Source organism: Cebus imitator, unplaced genomic scaffold (assembly GCF_001604975.1).
Source record: "Cebus imitator isolate Cc_AM_T3 unplaced genomic scaffold, Cebus_imitator-1.0 Scaffold22, whole genome shotgun sequence".
NCBI lineage: Eukaryota > Metazoa > Chordata > Mammalia > Primates > Cebidae > Cebus > Cebus imitator.
This window is the reverse complement of record NW_016107337.1, coordinates 7,325,478-7,348,806: the sequence shown is the minus strand read 5'-3', so window position 1 is coordinate 7,348,806 and position 23,329 is coordinate 7,325,478. Positions and strand designations below refer to the sequence as shown.

General features: G+C 32.7%; 1 protein-coding gene across 1 annotated transcript in view; it reads left to right on the top strand.

Annotated features, from left to right (window-relative positions):
- Positions 1-14,434, top strand: part of ZC2HC1A (zinc finger C2HC-type containing 1A) — a 48,559-nt gene extending 34,125 nt beyond the window's left edge. The window contains exons 8-9 of the mRNA XM_017521881.2: positions 7,798-7,905; positions 11,985-14,434. Of these exons, the coding sequence (XP_017377370.1) occupies positions 7,798-7,905; positions 11,985-12,150 (274 nt within the window). The 3' untranslated portion in view covers positions 12,151-14,434. The remainder of the gene's footprint in view (positions 1-7,797; positions 7,906-11,984) is intronic.
- Positions 14,435-23,329: the final 8,895 nt, after the last annotated feature.

Below are 23,329 nucleotides of genomic sequence, written 5' to 3'. Positions count from 1 at the left end.
TTTTTTAAGAATTATCGAGTAATGATTTGTTTCTCCTGCTAGATTGTAAGCTCCATGATGGCAAATACTATGTCTGCCTTGCTTCCATTTGTAACTGTAAAATCTAGCAGAATGCCTAGGCTAAAAAAATTTTTTTGGTGAATAAATGAAAAAAGGTAATTAATAAATTAATTCCCTCATTGTTAATCTATTGGCACATCATGGAATTATTGTCCTGTTACAAGTTAAAGAATTGTTTGAAGTTTGTATAACAACTTTTTATTTTGATTTATAGGAATGATTCAGGATTGGGTAAAGTTTGAATTAAAACATTTGATCAGGTGTAATGCTCAATAAATCGAGTATTTGCTGAGATTAGTAAATGCCATTATTTCAGTGGATTGCAATTGTTTAAAGTCTGGTGTATGTAATCTTTATTGTAGTCCACTTTAATCAGGCATACCAACAATCTGTAATAGAATCATGCCACAAAGAAATTTATTTTTACATTTGGAAAAATTCTCATATGTTTGATTGTTTACTTGTAGTTTGTGTATTAGGCCAGGCGCAGTGGCTCACACCTGTAATACCAAAACTTTCGGAGGGCGGGGTGGGAGAGTCACTTGAGCCCAGGAGTTTGAGACCTGCCTGGGCAACATAGCAGTACCTCACTCATCTCCATTAAAGATAAAATAAAATCCCGAAGTCAGGAGTTTGAGACAAGCCTGACCAATATGGTGAGACCTCGTCTCCACTAAAAGTACAAAAATTAGCTGGGGGTGGTGGTGGGACCTTGTAATCCCAGCAACTCATGAGTCTGAGGCAGGAAAATCACTTGAACCTGCGAAGTGGAGGTTGCAGTGAGCCGAGATCACACCATTGTACTCCAGCCTGAGCAACAGAGGGAGTCTCCCTCTCAAAAAACAAACACCTTTTTAAACCTTTTTTAAAATATAAAAAAGCAAATCAATAAATTTGTAGGTCAATTTTAACAGATTTGTTTTAAAAAAAAAATACAAGTGGAAAGTTTTTCCTTTGTTCTAAATGATCATTCTCTTTTTTTTTTTTTTTTTTTTTTTGAGATGGAATTTCACTCTTGTTGCCCAGGCTGGAGTACCGTGGTGTGATCTTGGCTCCCTGCAGCCTCAGCCTCCTGGGTTCAAGTGATTCTCCTGCCTCAGCCTCTCCAGTAGCTGGGATTACAGGCATGTGCCACTACATCTGGCAACTTTTTTATTTTTGGTAGAGACGAGGTTTCACCATGTTAGTCAGGCTGGTCTCAAACTCCTGACCTCAAGTGATCCACCTGCCTCGGCCTCCCAAAGTGCTGGGATTACAGATGTGAGCCACTGTGTTGGCCAAAAGATGATTATCTTTAATCCTAGGAAATTTTAAAAGTATAGTAAAACACAGATCTTTTAAATAAATATTGCCCCATTTCAATTGTGTCATGGAGTTGACACAGTTATATCTTGGGAGCTCTGTTTTCTTAATGATTTATTACCAGTTTAAATGACTATTTCAGCTAATAATTTTCAGTAGCTAAACAACCAAATTTCAGAGATTTACCTCCTTTTAGTTACTATGAAAAACACATTTACTTTAGAGATCAACTGTAATACACATAAAATTAGAGCAACCAAATGTATGCACAGAGCATGTTTTAATTTAAAAATTATATTTTCTTTCTTATACCTTATTAAAAACATTAAGAAGTAAATATCTTTAGCACTGGAGTACATTTTTGTATGAGTAGGAAACATGCTATTTTCATAATCCAGTTTTTTGGTGTGTGTATTAAATTTGCGTGGAGCTTTATGTAAATTTTTATCAAATTTTATTGTTGATTTAGAAATGCTTGTACTAACCTAGAATTCCAGAGCTTGGCTTATTTGGGTAACAATAGTTGAAGATTTTGGGTAGGAAGCTAACTTTGCTATGGAATTGAGATACTAATTAGTAGTGTAAGATTGATGAATTTAGGATCAAAAGTAGAGGTATGACACATTTCAAAACTTTGCCTTAGAGAAGTGGGTGTTCAATCTTTTGGGCCACATTGAAAGAATAATTGTCTTGGGCCACGTGTAAAATACACAAACACTAATGATAGCTGATGAGCTAAAAAAAAATATGCAAAAAAATTTCATCACCTTTTAAGAAAGTTTACGAATTTGTTCTTGGCTGCATTCAGAGCCAGCTTGGGTGGCATGTGGCTTGCTAGCTGCAGGTTAAAAAAGATTGCCTTATAGCATTATAACTAGAGAGGTATACAAAGGTGCAAAATACCATCTGCTAAATTCTTTTCCCAATATTTTTTCAGAAATCATATTTTTCTTATATCTCAATCTATAGTGCTTGCTACAGTTCTACAAGGTACCTATTAAGCCAGACTAAAATTACTTATTTCCTAAGTAAATTCACTCTCCTGGTATCAACAGTAAACGACTTTTCCTATGTTAAAGTTTATTTCAAATCAGGAATAGGTTGATATTGTCACCATACTCATTCAGCTATGAGTGTTTTGTAAGCCTGCAAATGTGTTTTATGTATAAAATCTTGATTATTGGAATTTATAGATTTTTTTTGATAGATAGCTTAATGACAACTTAGAATATAAATTATGAAGTGATTTTAGTGTAAAAAATAGCATTCATTTTCAAAATCGGAACTATTGGCAATCTTTTTATATATGTAATATTTCCATTAGATAATTACCTTTAGATTTTTATTAGATTTTACACATCTTTCTTGAATTGAACTTTGTTGTATCACATGTAGGATTTAACCATTTCTTTTTCTTTTTCTTTCTTTCTTTTTTTTTTTGAGAAGGAGTATCTCTCTGTCACCCAGGCTGGCGTGCAGTGGCACAATCTCCACTTACTGCAACCTCCGCCTCCCGGGTTTAAGCAGTTCTCTGCCTCAGCCTCCTGAGTAGCTGGGATTACAGGTGTGTGCCACCATGTCCAGCTAATTTTTGTATTTTTAGTAGAGATGGGGTTTCACCATCTTGGCTAGGCTGGTATTGAACTCCTGACCTTGTGATCCACCTGTGTCGGTCTCCCAAAGTGCAGGGATTACAGGCGTGAGCCACTGCACCAGGTGACCATTTCTTATATAAGAGGAATATGTTTTTAAAATATAGTTAAAAGTTTTCTAAATTTTAATTTCAGTAACTTTTTTCTGAGAAAGAAATCTTTTATTCCTTGTTTTCAGAATCACAGGTGCCTTTTCTAAGATAACCACTGTTTGGAACAAACATGTTTTGATAATTAAGGATTTAGAATAAAATCAGATTGTTTAATTAAAATTTCAATAGGTGGCTTTCTTAGTAATTTTTAACAAATTAAAAACATTTTAATTTAAAATATTTTAGAAATTATACTTAATATATTTATTTAATGAAGTCTGCTTTTAAGAACTTTAAATCCTTACGTAAACACCACCACCTGCAAAGTATGAATGTCAATTTTTTCAACAAAATGCCTGCTGTGTATAAGCTACTGAAAGAAGACAAATATTAATAAAATGTGTCCCTCCTCTTAGATATCTGTAATCTAGAAAGATGAACACATTCCTTTTAGACACTAAACTGCCTAAGAACGAGCATCAGATCTATCTTATTTACCACCACATCCCCAGAATGTTCCACAGTGCCTGACGTGTAGTAGATGACCAGGGTTTATAGTCAGTGTAAGTGAAGAAATGAGTGAGCAAACATCTCTTAAAAAGAATGGACTTTTAAAGTTAGCAAGCAGTGATGTGTTATTCAGTAGGCAAATAAGATAGTTTCCTAATTTCCTAACTCAATTTTCCCTGCTCCCTATTATGACTAGATGTTGATTGGTGATAATTCATATGATTCAGTTATTTGGTTGGCTGATTCCTGCAGTTTGTCCTGCTATCCTCTAGATGGAAATCCTTTATAATTTTGGTTAAATTGTGTGTTTCTGTGTGTGTGTGTGTGTGTGTGTGTGTGTGTGTGTGCATGTGTGTGTGTATGTGTGTTTAGATGGAATGGCCCCTTACCATTATTATATGTGATTTTTAGAATTGCCATCCTTGTTTTTTCCATGCAGAGTCCTGTTTTACTTTGGATAAATTTCAGAAATAAAGTCACTTTTTTGTTAGAAAGTCGGTGAGGTTAGAAAGTCAGATGAGGTAAATGTTATTTATTCAGTTCCTTATTTTTGGAATTTTAAAAAGCAAGCAAATAGATAATATGAAGATTAGAGAAAGTTTTTATGAATTCAGGGAGGAAGAAAAATTATTCGTGAATAACAACGTTCATTTCACTTACAGCTTCATGAATTTTTTTATTTTTATTTTCGAAATAGTTGTCCTTCCTAAGTTTCTTCATTGATTCCATTGCCCTGCTATGTGTAATTTGACATTTGTTTGGATGTGTAGGGTAGCCTGCATAGTCAGAATCTGCAGATCTAATAGTGCACATTTTATGAACTCACTCTGAGGATTCTTTTGAACATTAGTTCTTACCTTGACAGTCTGATAAAATTAAGGGTTTGGGGAGTAGATTTCTGATGAACCAGAGTAATGCCTTAAAAAAAAAAAAACTTTATAAAAGGAAACAAACAGTAGCAATCTCCTTATGGGTACACCTTTGTATATTTTAATAGTAATATGGACAAGTTAGGCCCTCCGCTTCGAACTGGAAGACATGTACAAAGGTTGTATGACAGTGATACAAAATCAGACAGTGCCATCAAAAGATATGAGTTATTACCTATTTACAAGTAAGTATTTGTAACTCAGTTTGGTTTAATATTTTTCAGATATTTTCTTAAAAGCTTTATATAATGGAGTACTAATTACTGTCTTATACTTAAATCTGTTTAATAATTTCTAAGCCAAAATGTGGCAAATAATCCAGAATTTAAAACATTTTGAGATTATACATTTTATTCCATTAAATATTAATTTTTAGAGGTTTTAAATTGCAGTCACATTTAATAATTGTTTTTCTTAAGTTTTTCTTTAGGAGTAATTAGGATGTTTTTTATAGTTTTAAAAAGTAGAGTTTAAGAAAAATAATGTCTCATATAGTATATGATATTGTTAGATTATCTTTTAGATAAGCAAATGGTGAACTATTATAGAAAGCCAGGAGAAAAAAAAAAAGATTTTAGGGAACTTTCAATACAAGGGTCCTTAATCTTTTCTTAAATGGTTGTAAATTCCACCTACAACCTGGAAAGAGTATGACACTGCTGAATAACTCTTCTCTCAGTTCTGGCCTGGCTGGCTGAAAAGAGTGTGGCAATGGCAGTTATTTTGAAACTCTACAGCATGAATCTTCAAGGTTTACTAATTTGGGTCTCAATTCTAGCCCTCATTTTAAATATGAAATTAAGGCCTAAAAATTAATTCACCTATTAATGGTGGAATATATATTATTAAACAGAGTAAGTTAGTTAACTTTTAAACCAACACCTACTACAACAGTCTGCTCACTATGTGGGTAGGAAAAGTAATAATAAACTTAACTAGATAAACAAAGATAGGAAAAGTCTTTGAGATACTAGCAGCAGCCATTTGTTATTTTTAAGTAGTTAGTGATAAATCCTAGCAGGAAGAGTTTATGCCATAAGCTGTTTTTCATTGTGTTGCTTCTACTGTCAGGACCCTCTGAAGCGGATTTCACAGTAACAGTGACTAGCAGTAAGACGAATTGAGTACAATTCCAAAATTAAACTTTCTTTAATTATTCATATGAGCTGTAGCAGGTAGATTCTAGATACACAGTAAGAGTAATGCTTTTCAGATTCTGAACAGGAGGAAAAATTTGTGGCCTGTGTAAGACTGGGGCAAGATGTTTTAAGTGATCAAGACAGATAGTTGTGCTTCCCAATCTAAATGATTCTTGACATTCAGATTTCACCTCTTAAAAGATGTTACTAAAAATAAATGACAGGTATTTACTATTGGTAACTATTAATGATGATAATCTCTTATATTTTCCTCTAAATATAAGCATTTTGAACAACCTTAAGTTACTGATATGGTGACATTATGTGTATGTTCATGGGTGTGTTTGTATTGTATGTATAACTTATGCACTTAACCACCCACCCCCGCCCCCGCAAAAAAAGTATTCTTCCTATTTAAATACCATTCTTTGACAATGATTTCTTAGAGACTGAATTTCTAGAAAGGGACTCTAGTAGTTCCACAATATCCCAAAAAAGGCTATACAAAAGAGTAGAGTACACCTCATTGCTGGACTTGGAGTGAGCATTTGAAGAGGTGCAGGGCATTCCATTCATGCACCGAGGTGATTCTTTGCTTGCTGAAGTTTAGAAGTAATTTAAAGAAGCAACCATGCAAAGCAACCACTTTGAATGACAGCATTGTATATTGAGTATGAGTTCTGTAATATATCCCACTTAAGTTCAAGTACTGCTCTGGCCACATAATAGCTTCACAATTTATATAATCTCTCTAAACAGACTTCGACTTTAAAATAGGCATAATATCTTCTGAGATCTGGGGGACATTAAATAAGGTATGTGTAGTACCTGGCTTCATATTTGTCATGTAGTGGATCTTTGAAAGGTAGTGGATGTTGTTATTACCTGCATGTACTTTAGAAGCAGCTATTTACAATTTTAGGGTACTCTCTCCTACTTTGCCATATAAGTAGAGTAAGAAGAATTTCAACCAAAGTTTAAGAATCTCTAATCTGGAGGTAAATTTTAAAGTATTCTTCTTGTTCATATAACATAACACTGCTTACCTATAAAATGTAAAGATTTGATTAAAGTTCTGTAGAAAGGGAGGGAATTATGCTTTAATGAACATCTAAATCCTAGCTTTTCAACATACTAGCAGTGTCACCTTGGGTAAGTAACTTAGGGGCTTTTTACCTCATATGTCTCATCTGTAGATGGAGTTATTAATCCTCCTATTTCATAGGATTATTGGGATAAATAAATTCCTATGGGCAAAATAATTAGAATTGTATTTGGCATGGAATAAGCACTATTATATAAATGTAAACTTGTAGTGGCAATAGCAGTAGTAATAGTATTATCATAAACTATCTAAATATTTATATGAATTGTACTTTTTATCTCATAACCTTTCTATAAGTTATCATTTTATAAATGACGAGACTCAGACTCGCTGTCACAAAGCTGTCAGTAGCATTGACATTTGCATCTAAATTCATCTGAATTCCCAAGCCTCTACTTTTAGTGTTATATCATCATTTAGCTTTCTAAACTCTCTTTGATTCTTTAAGTTTCAAAATGGAGAGTCAGAGATGATCCAACCAGAAGTCCCTCTGATTTTAGATTGCCCAGGGAATATTATATTAACTCATTTATTTTAGTTGCTGCTTTTAAGAACTTTCATAAAATGAATATTATCCTTTAATGTGACTACCAAAAGAAATTCTTTTTTAACCACAACATATATGCCTAGAATAATGATAAAATGTGTGTTTATTTAATAGTTATCTATAAGCATTTACCAGAATATATGTTTTTAGGGAAATAAAAATTTAAACTTTTTAAAAATGTGTCTTTCAGAATGATTACTTTAAAAATTTCATGTAAAGCATATATACATATTTTAGTTGATTTTATTTACTGTGAGGATAGGGTTAGTAACTGCAAAATTATTTGGTTTATCTTTAATATTAACTACTATCTGTTTTCAGATTTAAATTAATTATTGGGACTTTAGTCTTTTGAACTTCTCTGAAGCTTCTAAGTATTCTTTCTAATAATGTTAATATGTAATTTGAGAAATAGATGCTCACTGTTCAATACTTTTCTATTATTTTTTCTCTTTTTTTAGAGCTAATGTCAAACCTCGAAATTCCACACCACCTAGTTTGGCAAGAAATCCGGCCCCAGGTGTGCTTACAAACAAAAGAAAAACATATACTGAGAGCTACATAGCCAGGTATGTTTAACTCTGCTATCATAATAACTAAAATAAAAATGAGTATAGGATAGTTTTCCAAGGACCATATACAAACTAAGTAACAAACTATTTATAGAAAACCTGATTTTTTTCTTTTAATCGAGCTTTTATGTTGTGCACTACTAATGGATTTGGGCAAAGTAATCTGAAAACCTTCTGTAAAGGTTTAGCCCATTCTACATGCCACTAAGAACATATGTGATTTATGGGAAGACGTCAAAATGAGTTTGGAAGAAGTTGTTTCGAAACTTCATGGATGACTTTGAGGGACTATGACTTCAGTGGAGGAGGTAACTGCAGATGTGCTGAAAATAGCAAAATAACTAGAATCAGAAGGGAAGCCTGAAGATGTCATTGAACTGCTGCAATCTCAGAATAAAACTGAAATGAATGAGGAGTTGCGGTGGCTCACATCTGTAATTCCAGCACTTTGGGAGGCCGAGGTGGGTGGATCACCTAAGGTCAGGAGTTCAAGACGAGCCTGGCCAACATGGTGAAACCCTGTCTCTACTAAAAGTACAAAAATTAGGTAGGCATGGTAGCACATGCCTGTAGTCCCAGCTACTCCGGAGGCCAAGGCAGGAGAATTGCTTGAACCTGGAAGGTGAAGGTTGTAGTGAGCCAAGAAGATGGGGCCACTGCACTCCAGCCAGGGTGACAGAGTGAGAAAAAAAAAAGAAAAAAGAAGAAAAGAAAGATAGAAAGGGGTTTCTTTACATGAAATCTACTCCTGGTGAAGATGCTGTGAACATCGTTGAAATGACAACAAAGGATTTAGAATATTTCATAAAATTATTTGATAAAGCAAAGCAGAGTTCGAGACAACTGACCCCAATTTCAAAAGAAATTCTGTGGGTAAAATGCTATCAAATAGCATCACATGCTACAGAGAAATGATTCATAAAAGGAAGTCAATCGATGTGGCACACTTGCTTCATTATTTTATTTTAAGAAATTGCCACAGCCACCTGGACCTTCAGCAGCCACCATCCTTGATCAGTCAGCAGGAATCAGCATTTAGGCAAAACCTTCTACTTGAAGAAAGTTTACAACTCCCTGAAAACTCAAGATGATTGTTAGAATTTTTTAGCAATAAAATATTTTTAAATTGTGTATATGTATACATTATTGTTTTAGACATAATACTGTTGCACACTTAAATAGATTACAGTATAATATAAAATTTTATTATGTACTGGGAAACCAAAAAAATTTATGTAATTTACTTTATTGTAATATTTGCCTTTTAGCAGTGGTTTGGAACCAAACCTGCAGTGTCTCTAAGGTATGTCTCTACATACCTTCTTTATAAAATAAAAACTTTAATATTATGAAGCTGTCTTGTACAGCTATCTATTCTCCTCAAACTTAATGTATAAATTTGTGAAATTTTCGAACAAAATTTGTGAATCTTGACAAGTTGTTTACAAAATGTATATGAAGCACAACAGCCTAATATTAGCCAGGACAAGTTAAAGAGAAAAATGTATGAATGATGTATGAAGCTGTAGTAATTAAGGCAGTGTGATATTGATTCAAGAATAGACAAACAGAACAGTAGATCACAATGGAGTGTTAATCAAGAGACCCCAGCCTCATAAGTAACTGGAAATTTGCCACATTTCAGAAGTAGCAATACAGATTTGGGAAGTGGGAGTACTCGGACTATTGGGCATCCATATGTGGAGAAAAACTTTCTACCTCATATCAGGTATAAAACAGTCAGTTACATGTCAACAAAATTAGGCCTAAATGTGGAAAGGAAAGCTATCCAGATTTTAGAATAAAACGTAAGAAAGTCTCATTTTCATCTGGGTTAGGAAAGGATTTCTTTAATAATTTAGCAAATGCAAATTACATAGCAAAAAATTGATATATTTGACCCTGTCTAAATGCAAACTAGTGCTATAAAAAACTCCATAGTTAAAATGAAATAGCATGATTGCTTGAGAGAGGACACTTACTATATACATAAACCAACAAATTATTGTCTAGGAATTGTCGGGAGTTTCTACAAATAAAGTTTTCTACAAATAAAAAAACCATACAGTAGAAAGTGGCTTTGGGTTTTGGTGGGAGATGGGAATAGGGAATAGTCAATTCACAATAGAAGAAATCCAAATGGCAAAAATAAACAACACAAACATGAAAAAATATTGAGTCTCACAAACAATCAGGAAATGTACATTAAATCAGTGGTAGACTAAACTACCATCCATTTCACTCTCGTCAGGTCAGCAAAAGCAAAAAACTCTTGACAGCGCAAATGGTGTTAGAAAATGTAAGGAATCAAGGTATTACCACTGGGGGTATAAATTTGCCAACCACTACGCAAAGAAATTAGGCAGTATCTATTTATGTTGAAGTTTTGATATTTGTTAATGTTAGTATGTGTGTTGAGTTCCTTGAGTATGTGTACTCTAGCATTGAAATGACCTTTTATTTTTTGAAATAGTTCTTACATATGTCATTGACAATAAAGCTGACTTATTTTCCCTTGGCACTCTTTCTTGCCTGGGGTTATGTATTCTAATGCATCAGTATCTTCTTTGTAGTTTAAAGGAATTATGCTTATGCTATAAATTTGCTCTCAATATCTAAGAGAGTATGTTTCTTGATGCGGAAGTTTGTAGTAATTCTACAGCCTCTCTCTAGTGGAGCTTAAAGAGGAGGGAAAGAAGTACCATAAAATGCTGACATTTAGCCTTATTTTTGTCTCTTTTGAATCCCTAGTACCTTTCATTAGAAAGTCCAGTTTTTGTTTGTTTTTATTACTCCTAAACTGCTTGTATGAAAGATGCACCCAAACTGGGTAGCACCTAGAATTCTTCAATAACTACCTCTGGGAAAAAAAAGGAGTTTTTTTTCCCCAGTAATGTCATGTTTATAATCCTCCTAGTGATTAAGATTTCCCTTTCCAGGGACTTTAAAGTAAGTGTCATGTTCTCAGAAGAACACATGCCACTAGGGAATGTAAACATGTTTTTATAGGAATCAAATAGCTGTTCTTCCAATTAATTATTTCGTCAGTAGAATCTGCATTTATTTAATGTCTGACATCTGTGATAAAACCTTTATAATCTCAAGCTTTTTGCTCTAAAATTTTGTTACAGTGCATAGTTTAGCATCTATTTTACTTTTATTAACATGTTTTGTTAATAGAGGCCTCCCTGTGAGGGTATGCATAAGAGCTTGTTTTAAGTATTTATTGCATCACAATAATTTAATATAATTAAATAATAAAATTAAATACTACAGGTATCACCTTACAATCCTTGTAACCAAGGAGAGAGACTTGAAACCTAAGGATTTCTGTTTTTCTTCAGGGTTGGGTTTCAGTTTTCCCTTTAGAGATAGGTTTGCAGAAAGGACATCATAAATGTTCATTCTGCTCCCAGTGTAGTAAATTCCTAGCACAAAGAGATGGAAGGCAATGTGGTTTGGATTTCTGTCCCTGCTCAAATCTCATGTGAAATTGTAAACCCTCAATGTGGGAGGAGAGGCCTGGTGATAGGCAATTGGATCATGGGGGTGGACTTCCCCATTGCTGCTCTTGTGATAGTGAGTGAGTTCTCACCAGATCTGATTGTTTAAAAGTATATAGTACCTGCCCCTTCTCTCTTCCTCCTGCTCCCACCGTGTAAGTCATGCTTGCTTCCCCTTTGCCTTCTGCTGTGATTTTTAAGTTTCCTGAAACCTCCCCAGCCATGCTTTCTGTACAGCCTGCAGAACTGTGAATCAATTAAACCTCTTTTCTTTATAAGTTACCCAGTCTCAGGTAGTTCTTTATAGCAATGTGAGAATGGACTAATACAGAGAGCATGGCTGCAATTAGTCATGATAAATTCTCCTAATGCAGATAAATATAATGTTAAAGAAAAAATTTTAGAATTATAGTATTTCCTAACAATGATTTTTTTTTTTAATTTGAACTAAAGGAATATTTAAAATGAGATTAAGGAGGCTAATTGTTACACTTATATCGTGTTTCTCCAGGGGTATGGGTTGAAAACTACTGATGTGAACTTTATCTTTTCATTCTTTCTTTACATTTTTAGACCAGATGGAGACTATGCATCTTCCCTTAATGGTGGAAATATTAAAGGCATTGAAGGAAATTCACCTGGAAACTTACCAAAATTCTGCCATGAGTGTGGGACTAAATACCCTGTAGAATGGGCCAAGTTCTGCTGTGAATGTGGCATTCGAAGAATGATTCTATGAATAGAATCTCAAAAAAAAAAAAGCCAAGTTCAGAGTTTATGATTATTGCTGTTTAGATAGCTAGAGCACTCACTTCCTGTAGTTATTTTGTGCTAAAAATACTCAAAATACCATTTCCAGTAATTTTGGAGCATAATCTTTTGGCCATATAATATAATGTGTGTGTATTTATATGTGTACATATACTGTATATAATAAATATCTCATATCCCAGACTGTGCCATTCAAGGAAATAATGACTTATCAGTCAGAAAATAATTTCAAATGGAATGATTAATTTAGGTGTTACTTTTCTGTTGTTAAAGCGCATTAAATACATTTCCATTAACTCTCATACTCTAGTGCTTAGCCCTTCAAGCTTTAGGATAATTATAACTTTGAGCAAAAAATTTGAATAAACATTTGTATCTAGCTTAAGATAGTATCATAGTAGGTTAGATGCTGGGAATTTTGTAATTAAAGAGAATGGTTTTAGTTACCATTAGGTATGTAAGGTCACTTTCCTGTAGAGCATGTCAACAACTTATTTTATAAATCCTAAAAACTAAGAGAAAAAACACCCCTCTATTAGTTATATAATTTAATCATCTTACTCATTTTGTAAAAATGTAATTATGCAATTTCCTTTTCAAAAACACAAGACTAAAAATACAAATCTATCTTCCTCTATTTATAACTGAATGATTTTTTTTACTTCTGTATCTATTGGTTGAACATATTTTTTTTACTTTCAACTGTTTTTCCAAATTTTACTTTTTTCTTCCTTTTTCATAACCTGTGAAGAGTAGTTCTAATTTGCTATTTGGTTTTTTGCTGTATTTGAAAATGGAATTATTTAGTATAGAAAGCACAAAATTCCCGGCAAAATCTTACATGTTTAAAAACATTTAATTTTTTGTATCTGAATTTAGAATAAATTATTTTAATGCATTTTGAAACAAATCACCTCACCTAATCATAATGGCTGTGGTAACTAATCATTAGTTCAGAGCATGCAGATAAAAAGTATTTGAATTTTTTTTTCCTGGAAGTAGATGTAGTTATGAGTAGGTTAAGAGAATATCCAATTTTGCTACTCATAGTTTATTCTTTAATGTATAATGTTGAAACACCATTCATGTCACAATAAGGACCCACTAAAAATGTATTGTTTTAATGCGTAATTTACTTATCTAATTAAACATACACAAAAATTTAATTATTTTTTCTCTTTAATCTGACCACAATACAGCTCTTAATCACTGTCACTTTCAGTATAGCATAGTAATTAGTAGTAGATTTCCTTGATGGCAGCAATTCTGTAATTTCTGTTCAATCAAACCTAAGAGCTTTGATCTTACTGTAAGGTACAATCAAATCTTTTATATAATTCCTAGGTTTTGTTTATGATTCTGATCAACTATAAGACACAATGTAAAGATTTGTGGCTTACATTTTTCTAAAATTTATTAACATTGTTTATTTGGGGCAGGAGTTATAAACTTAATAGGAATTGTCATTTTACTTACCTTATAGTTTCTTTCCTAGCTTTTTACTAGTATTTTCCCCCCAGTTATCTTTATTCGGTCGTATTGGTCAAAACAAACACCAATAGTCCAACTGAAATAAACTGTAAGAAATTTAGAAGACAAATGCACATATTAGATTTCCATTTCAATCACTTCTGTCCTGTTATAAATCATATGAAGAACTTTAAACTCTTGTTTTATCTAAGGCTAAGCACTGCTTTTTTCCAAAGTATTTTTTTTAAGACCACATACTTTTTTTGTCTGCTCAAGGAAGGGATAGATAAGTAATTGGCGCATATTTGTTTCTCACTGAATTTTACAGTAGTAAATAAATGTTATAATGTACTACATGGAGATCAGCTGGTAAGAAAACATCCAGTTCCAGAGCCCAGAGATTATTATTAACAGTGGGTGAAATAGATTTATGACTCCTGAAATATGTTGTGACAATGTATTTAAATGCATTTTTGTATTACTTGCATATTTTATTCTCACACTGATTTATTGTGCAATAGTTCAGTTTTAAAAAAAAATTGTCCTATGCATCATGTATTTTATTTTTATTTATTTTCACAAGTATTTGACAGTATGGTAGAAAAAATGATTGTAAGCTTAAATTAAAAATGTAAAAATTACTTATGTATTATTCTGAAATGCATTAGGTTGAAGAAGTAAGATGATATGGTGACTATTATTTCTTGTCCACTATATGTTTGTTTTTTCACCAATGTCTTCATATTTGAAACTATTCAATAAAGACATGAAACATAAAAATGCTAGTTCATATTCACTGATATCTTTTGGCCACACATAGAAAGATAGGAATACCCCCAAAAAAGATAGGAACCCAATTAAATATAATAAAATATTTGAAGTAAAAAATACAGATTAAAAAAAAAAGTAGCTTTTCATTGGCTGTATTCTTATGCCATCAGCTTTTAAAAATGTATTACCATTTTATCGAAGTGTTTTCTGACATCAAAGTATTAGAAATGTTTTTGTTACAAGTTTTTTAAGGCATTATCTTCATAGACAATACATTTAGCATATTTGTGATGTCAAGGTTAATAGGAAACATGGACATTCTACTTAATGATACAGTTTAATGGCAAAAGATATCTGTGATGAATATTTAATATTTTAGACCACCGTATTTAAAATTAAAAAAGAATTTAGTGAAAATTTCAGATTAGACATGTTTAATTTGTGCTCAATTTTCCTTAGGCTAGAGGTGAATACTTAACCATGAGTAGAAGCTCTGGAGATGAAAAAATGTCAGAAAAATACAAAGAATCATCAGAGCACTTGGGTATTTATTTTCATTGTATGTGTGTGTATATTTTACATGGTAAGTATTTTTTAGTACTAAGGTTGATTTCTTTCAAATGAGTATTATTGAATAGAGCTATGGAGAAACTAAAGTAAATCCATAATAATTTTTATTTTCATTTAGAAAAAATTCAGTTAAATGTTACTCAGGATGCTCCTTATTTTAAACACAATTTTGCTTAGCTTGTATGTGAATTGCCCTTTGGCCACTAGAGGGTGCATTTGGATAATTATTTCATAATAGTACTGGCCTATTGTTTTTAAAGGCCTCTCAGCAATATAGATAGGATTTTTGACAACACAAAATTGCAGAGATTTATAAAAGTAGTTTTCTTTGCTTTGTTGTGATTTTAATAAGGTGTTTATATCTTAGAAATTTTGCCCAGCTCAACTGGGTCACCAGCATTGCAGTAATTGATAGAGATATTTAATAATTACACTTCACAATATTTTGTTAGCAAAATTATGCCTCTCAAGCATATCGCTCATGGATGTTACATGGATTAGTAAATATTCCTTGAAATATTACTTTAATATTTCATCTTAGTTCTATTACAGTTTAGTAGGTTATAGTCTGATTTAAGATAAGGATATTTTTTTCCCCAATCCTTTAGCCTGATTTAACTTTATCTAACACATGAGAGTGTAGTCTGTTTACATATGAGCTAATAATTGGTTAGGCCAACTACTGTAAGGTGCACAAAGCTAAAGCTTCACGCTTACCATTAAAAAATGCTTTATGTGCTCTTCATGTTATGCAATGGTGGGGATCAAGAGAATAAGATGTGATGAAGTGTCTGCCCTCAAGTTGATACAATTCATTTCGAGAAACTGATATATAAATAGACAGTTACAATGTGGGACAAAAATAAGTGATTTACTTTAATGGAACGTTTGTTTATCATGAAGGTACCAACAAAGTGTGACAGAAATTAAGTGGGAGCTTCATATAACCATAAATTATACAGCTCACCATTTCCTATTTTCTTTTTTCTTCCTTGTCCTAGTGCTTGAGAGGAAACCAGAGTATGAACAAGAACTATTTTACCTTTTAGTGGAGAAAGGACAATTTCCAGTGGAAACAATGTATGTGTGGTCCGTTTGATCTGTATAATGGGAACTGTTTCCGTAGTCCTGAGGACTGAGGAAAAGAGATGTTGAGTAAAAGTTACTGATAATTCCAGTTGTTCAATCTTATCTCACTTAGTCCTCTCTTTCTTTCTCTGCCCAAATACCTCTATTTCTGCCCCTCCTTTCAATTTGCAGCTCTGAGACTGGGGATGGGAGACAGCCAGTAGTGCTGAGTACTGTCGAGTACAGTTAACAGTGAAATGCTGCTTTTCACTCATCAAATCATCAATCTTAAATTGTGATAAAACTGAAAACCTGTCATGGGGCATTAAGATGAATGCCCTTATGTGCTGATGGTGGAACTATAAATTGATCATACTTTTTGAAAAGGTCGACTAAATTTACATTAAAAGCCTTTAAAACATTTGTGCTTCATAACCTAATAATTATATTTCTAAGACACACTTAGGAAGTATAGGAAAATATGCAGAATATGATTAACAATACTATATAGTGATGAAATTGAAGAAACTATAGTAAATTGGCCATTAAAGCAATTTTCAATAATTTTAACGTCATAACAAGTTAATTGCTAAGATAAAAATTTTCAAATAATGTTTGTATGTAAAATATTCTAATCATGTAAAAAAGTATATAGAAAAAAGACTGGAACTATATTTCTCACTATATTGTGCTTATTTTTACCAAGGATATTTGGTAAGTCATCTTTTATATTTTTTTATATTGTCAACTTATAAATGCACATTGCCATTATAATTTTTAAAAAGCAAATAGGTTTCTGTTTTTCCAGGTTAATCGTGCTCATCTGGAAACAGTTAATCTGAAACTGCCATCTTTTACGTTGTTTTCTAATATTCACAAATGTCATGTGATCTAGTTAAGGTAGTTTGTTTTTAAAATAACTGTATTGCTGAAAGTGGCCTGTTAACCCTAGGTATAATTTTAATGAAATTATTTTTCCTAAATTTCATTCAAGAGGACATTCTATTTTTTGAATTTTAAAATTTTTATTATTTTTTTAATAAGAATTTATTTTGCACATTTTAAAAATTGCAATTTTCAGGATGGGTAAGAAAAACATTTTTCTAATACTGAAATAAGCATGTCTTTGGAATAGAAATCACACCCTATGTGTGATCTTTAACCAAAAAAACTAATCAAGAACTATTATCTAATATGCTAAACAAAACTATTATTTGCCCATTCATCTGTCCCCTTTCATAGCCCCATTGTTATGCTTTAGAATACAGTTCTGTACACGTCTGTATCTACAAGGAATTAAGATGCCATATCAAAGGTGTCCAGAAGTTATATATGGTAGAGAATTAGTTGGCTTAATCCTTGACACATAACACAAAACACCAAAAGCAATGTAAGATACAGGACAAGTGAAAATAGAACATTGTCACTAAGGTCAAATAATATAAAAACAATCACATCATTTAAGTTTGATGCATTGGAAACAAAGTAACTTCTTTATTATGTAAACAACTTGCAAAGCTCAAAAGGTAATAGCACAGAGCCATAAATTTGATGAGGCACTTTAAAGATAGCAATCAAACATAAAAGTATCAAATACCAAAAAAAATTGTAAAAGCAGTAACCATATAAATAAATGGGAATATATGCAGTCTTTCTAGTCTTTCATTTTCTGAAGGAAAGCCTTCTACAAAAAAAGAAGCACAAATATGTGTATATTTTTAAAAGCTGTCATCAAAGTTAAGATCTGCATAAAGAGAATGTTTTCCTTGTTAGTAAAAGTTTGGATTCAAACATTTCCTAGAGAAACAATTACAATCTTCATGTTATATATAGGAAGAAAAATAGCTTTTAATTATGTTTGTCAACTTTTTGATTCAACAAACATTTAGTGACTGTTATGTGAACGGTTTTAGGTGCTGAGAATATAGAAGTAAATAGAAGTAAATCAGAAACAATCATTAGCTCTAGAGTACTGAACCTAATGGAACTGAATCTATCACTGGCAACCTTAAAATCACCTCCATATGTCCTTAAGCTGAAGCTCAACTTCAAACTCTGATATGCTTGGCATCCTGTTGCAAAACAAATAATGATCTACCTAGTTTGCCACTGGTAGCACTTTGGCACTATTAATCTGAACTATCAACTGATGAAATTAACTTTCATTAAAGATTATACAAAAGTTTAGAGACTAGAAAATATTAATGGATAAACAAGTACTGGTTAACAATAAAAATAGCATCAGCATTCTGCTTTCACAAAAGCCAAGAAAATCAAGAAAAATTTCATTCTGAGTATATAGAGAACTGCTGGAAAGAGATCACAAATATCATATATGAGGAAGAATGACTTATTACACAATCACTTTAACAACTAAGCATGTCAAATCAGTCATCAGGTCTCAAATAATCATAGCCTTCTTTCAAGAAGTCCTTCCAGGTTTTAAGGAAACGCATTTTCTGTACATTTGAAGATAAGCTCTTCCACTTGAGCTGATACTGCAGATGTGACATCAAGAAAGTTGGTTAATGAAAATGCCACATTTCTGATCTGCAGCTCCACTTTCTCCTGTGGTTCCTCTGTTTAGCCATTGCTCCTGCTCAGAACTTGACCAGCCCAAACCCACTGGATGCCTGGAGAAGATGGTGAAAGGTGTCTGAAGATGAGGGAAAATTGGGAGGTCCTGGGAACTGGTTAAGAAATCCACAACTCCTCAAGATCAGTCATCGGGAAGAGCTAGGAGCTCAGAATCCAACCAGCAAGAGGAAATTCTAACACAGGTTTGTTTTTTTTTCTTACTCTTTTTATCACCTCTGATTTTAAGAGTGCGGGTAATACAAATAAAGTTTTACTCCATAGAACATAGAATAAAAACAGTTGATCTAAATATTTAAGAGCTATTTTGCCATGCTATTGTTGAATTGGGAGGAATGCATATTTACATTTCTGTATATGAACATGTGTATGAAATATTTAGATCTGTTTTCATATATTTGCCTATTTAAAGCTTAATTTTTAAAAAAGTTTTATTATTTATCTTCTAATTATTGTCCAGGAGAACATTTCAAGAACTAGAAAGTTTTAAAAATATATGTTTTTACTTATCTTCTCAAACTTATTATAGGGAAAACTCATATAAACTCTGCAAAAAACATTGAGAACTCTAAATTTTATTTTAATCATTAATTCTTTATGATTCACTTTGGAAACATGCTATTTAATTAACTATTAATTTGAAAATTCAAAAATAGTTTAAACACCATTTGAATAAGCCCTATACCCTCTCTGAGCCAGTCTATTCTCATACCATTTCCTTTTAGTAAACACAGTTATGTTTCTCCCTCTGGAATCAGTAGAAAGATTGTTTCTCACTGATGTTATTACCAGAAAGCTATTTTTGAGGAGAAAGAGGTCTTATCATTTATTGCCTCAGTTACTTCAACATAATTTTAGTAGAAAACATTGGACAATATTAAACACTGCCCAAATTGTGTCTACTAGAAATATTTTGATTTGTGATATATTTAAAATCTAAATATTGTTATTGTCTGTAACGGGCATTTGTCACTGTTATGGCTAGCACCTTTTGAGAATCCTGTTTCATGAATTTTCCATGGTGAAAATCTCACTGCTTCAAAATTGTACCGAGAATTTATAGTTTTCTATACTTTACTACAGCTAGGGAGTAGTCATGTGACTTGGGAAATACTGAACAGACTTGGATTCTGAAAACAAGTAATGTGAAATTGACACTGCAGCTTCCATTTCCTAGTGAGGATGGTGAAGTTTATTGAAGAGACACTGAGCTTCTAAGGTAGCTGTGGCAGAGCATCAAGAAGTGACACCCTTATTGCAACATGTGGCCTGTTCCCCATGGTAATATTTTAACTGACTGTCCTCCCCTCCAAGCTTGGAGGCTGTTCAGCCAGAAACAGTGCCAAGTTGGTAATTATAACTTGGGCATTATTTGTGGCTGAACAGCCTCCAAACTTGATTATCTGGCTCTCCCAGAGATTCTGTGCATTTCCCAATAGATTTTAATTATTATTATTATTTTGCTTAAACTAACTAGACTGGGATCTGCTATTTGCACTCAAAACTCTTCAACAATCGAATTTGGTATAACTTGTGCTTTCCTTTTACAGTGGCTGTGGTAATGGGGGATATGTCAAAATCATATTTTATAGAAAATAATATTTGATATACTGAAACAAGACATCTTCCTTAACCCAATCATGGTGTTAGATAAACACAAACTGAATTTAAGAAGTATGCTTTGAGTATAATTATATGTATCTTGCAGGATGAATTTGAGGATTATCAGTAACATGTATAAAATCTTTGCCACAATGTCTGACATTTAATAGGCCTCAGTAAATGTAATGAATTATTTATTATATAATGTTAGATATCAAATATTGTTTTATTTTAATTCCCACCAAGCACTATTTTAGATGAAGTGAACAAAGCAGTAAAAAAATTTCTGCTTTTTTGAAGTTCACATTCTAATGGATGAAGATTTAAAATAAATATGACAAACAAGTAAATGTGCTTTATATAAAATTCTGACAATGCTATGAAAAAAACCATGTGGGGTTAGAATGCAAATGTGAGGGAGAGTGGAAGAGAGTTACAATTTTAGATAGGATGTTCAGGGACAATTTCATTGAAAAAAGTGATATTTAAGCATGGATCTGAAAGAGGAGTAAGTCATTTTTGTACCTCCTTTTTGCTTACTATACTTGTTTATTGGATTAATTTCCTTTAACACTTAGTACTTTCTGTTAGGGTATTAAATATGGTTGAAATGTGAAAATGGACAAGAGAGGAAAGAGTATTTCATGAAAAGAGTTAAATAAGCTCACGGCTCTGTGGTGGCAGCCCAATACCTCTGGAATGGTGTGTACATGGAGAAGAGTAGAAAATTAGTCATGTAACCAGGCAGCCAGATTATGTATGCTTTAGAAGCTATTCATATGACTTTGGCTTACTCAGAGTAAGATGGGAATAGGAGAATGGCATAATCTGGCTTAAACATATAATCTGAGTATACCTTTTAGACCCTAAATTAGTGAGACATAAAAGCAAGAGAAAATTATTGTCTCCCATTCCTCCCTAAAGTGGTCACAGGTATTGATGAGATTAAGTGTTGTTAGTACTCAGTTTTAAAAAAGTATTACATGATATAATATAGAGTTGAAGCAAACTGAGACTCCTCCCTGACCTGAGTATAAAACAAAATGATCAGTTTTCTTAATAGTGCCCTCCAGTCCTCTAAGCTCTCATCCTCAGGCCCACTTATTAGAAATAAAGCCCTATTTGTTATTGACTCAACTACTTTGTCTTGCTTAGGATGTAAAGATTAGTCGTTAATTCTAGTTTCTTAATATATTACCTAATGCTCATAAATTTGCTTTTCATTCTCATTTCCTCATTCATCAATGTAAAATAATCTCAATAAACTTTTATATGTAAGGGACAGAAATCCTTTTACATACCTTGAGAAAAAGGGTTTGACAGAAGGTACATGTGGATTAGAACTGAAAGGTCATTAAGTCCTGAGAAAGCTCCAGGACTGGTACATCTGTGGGCCTCTATGCCTCTCTTAGCTCATCTGTCCATTCTCTGTTGTCTTCTTCACTCACTGTGGTCATCTTTTTTGCTTCTCTTTTTCTTTCAGCTTGCCAGTGCTCAACTTAATTAAACCTTGAAACTTCCTTTCCATTTCAGGGTGATTTGGAGCAAATTCATGTGAAATTGTGGTTGTAATTCCTGGCATAGAGCACCTAAATCAGTACATCTTTTCAAGCTGCATGACATATATCGCAGGTCATTAGCCAGTCTGTTAATTGGTTGCACTTAGGGGAATTGCCCTATTCTCTCTTCCCTTTAGTTGGTACAGAGGAATGAGTTCACATGATTAAAGAGGATGGCTACTTAGAAGAATAAATAGTGCAGGATCCTTTTCAGGTCAATGTCGACATGCCAAGGAAAGATTGACATATTTCAATAACAAGTATTTGTTTACATTTTAAGAGTCAAACTAGAAAATTTGAAATTTGGTTGAAGTGAAAATGTAGAAATGTATCATAACTCTTTATTAATTTAGTGTTAAGTTTCTTAACAGCAGTAGCATGACAAATCGCTGAGAAATATGCATACCTTCTGATGAGGGGGCAATGGGTAATTTTAAAAGGCAAATTCAATATATCTATTATCTTTATAATACAAACAACAGAAAGTAAGTTGACAAAACCTTGGCTGGGGAGTCTATGCAGAAGATAAATTAAGAATTTTAAAAGTGAGATTTCAAAAGTTTCTACATTCACAGAAGGCATGATCTCTATTTTGTAAATGTCATTACCATCTTTGTAGAAAATCTCAATCCACAAAAAGCTAGAACTAATAAGCGAGTTAAATAATCCTATATCCATAGAATATAAGGACAATATACAAAAGTGGGTCATTCTTATATATCAAGTATGAATTCTGAATTTGAATATTAAAATGACATTTGTAAAAGCACACATGCACATACAAACCCAAATAAATAGTTATGCGTATATAGATGTAGAATATGTATGCTGAAAACTATAAAACACTAAAGAAAGAACTCAAAAACTAAATAGAGAAACATATCATGTTTCTTAATGCCAAGGAAAAACGGAATACAGGTGTCATTTCTCCCCCAATTTAATCTATAGACTCCTTGCAATCTCTGTTTAAATTCTGACAGGGTTTTTAATGATTTGACAGACTGATTCTAAAATGTATATAGAAAGGTAAAGCAACTAGAATAGCCGAAACAACTTTGAAAAATAAAAACTGGAGAACTCAAATGACCCAATTTCTAGAAATGTTATAAAGCCATAGTAATCAAGACTACAGTTTTGGAGAAAGGATACATAGATCATCAGAACAGAGCAGATCATCCACAAATATGTACACATAAATATAATCTACCAAAATTTGCAATAGTGCGAAGGCAATTCATTTGAGAGAGTACAGTCTTTTCAACAAGTGGTGATGAAACAATTGGATGTCCATATGCATAAAATGAAGCTTGATACATATTTTATGTCTCATACACAAATAAGTCATGAACCTAAATGTAAAACATAAAACTATAAAACTTCTAGAACAATGGTTCCAAGTGGGGGTGATTTTTTGTCTCCCAGAGACAATGTATGGAGACATTTTTGACTGTCAGTACTTGCCTGGGGAGGTCACTGGCATCTAGTGGGTGGAGACCAGGAATGCCTCTAAAT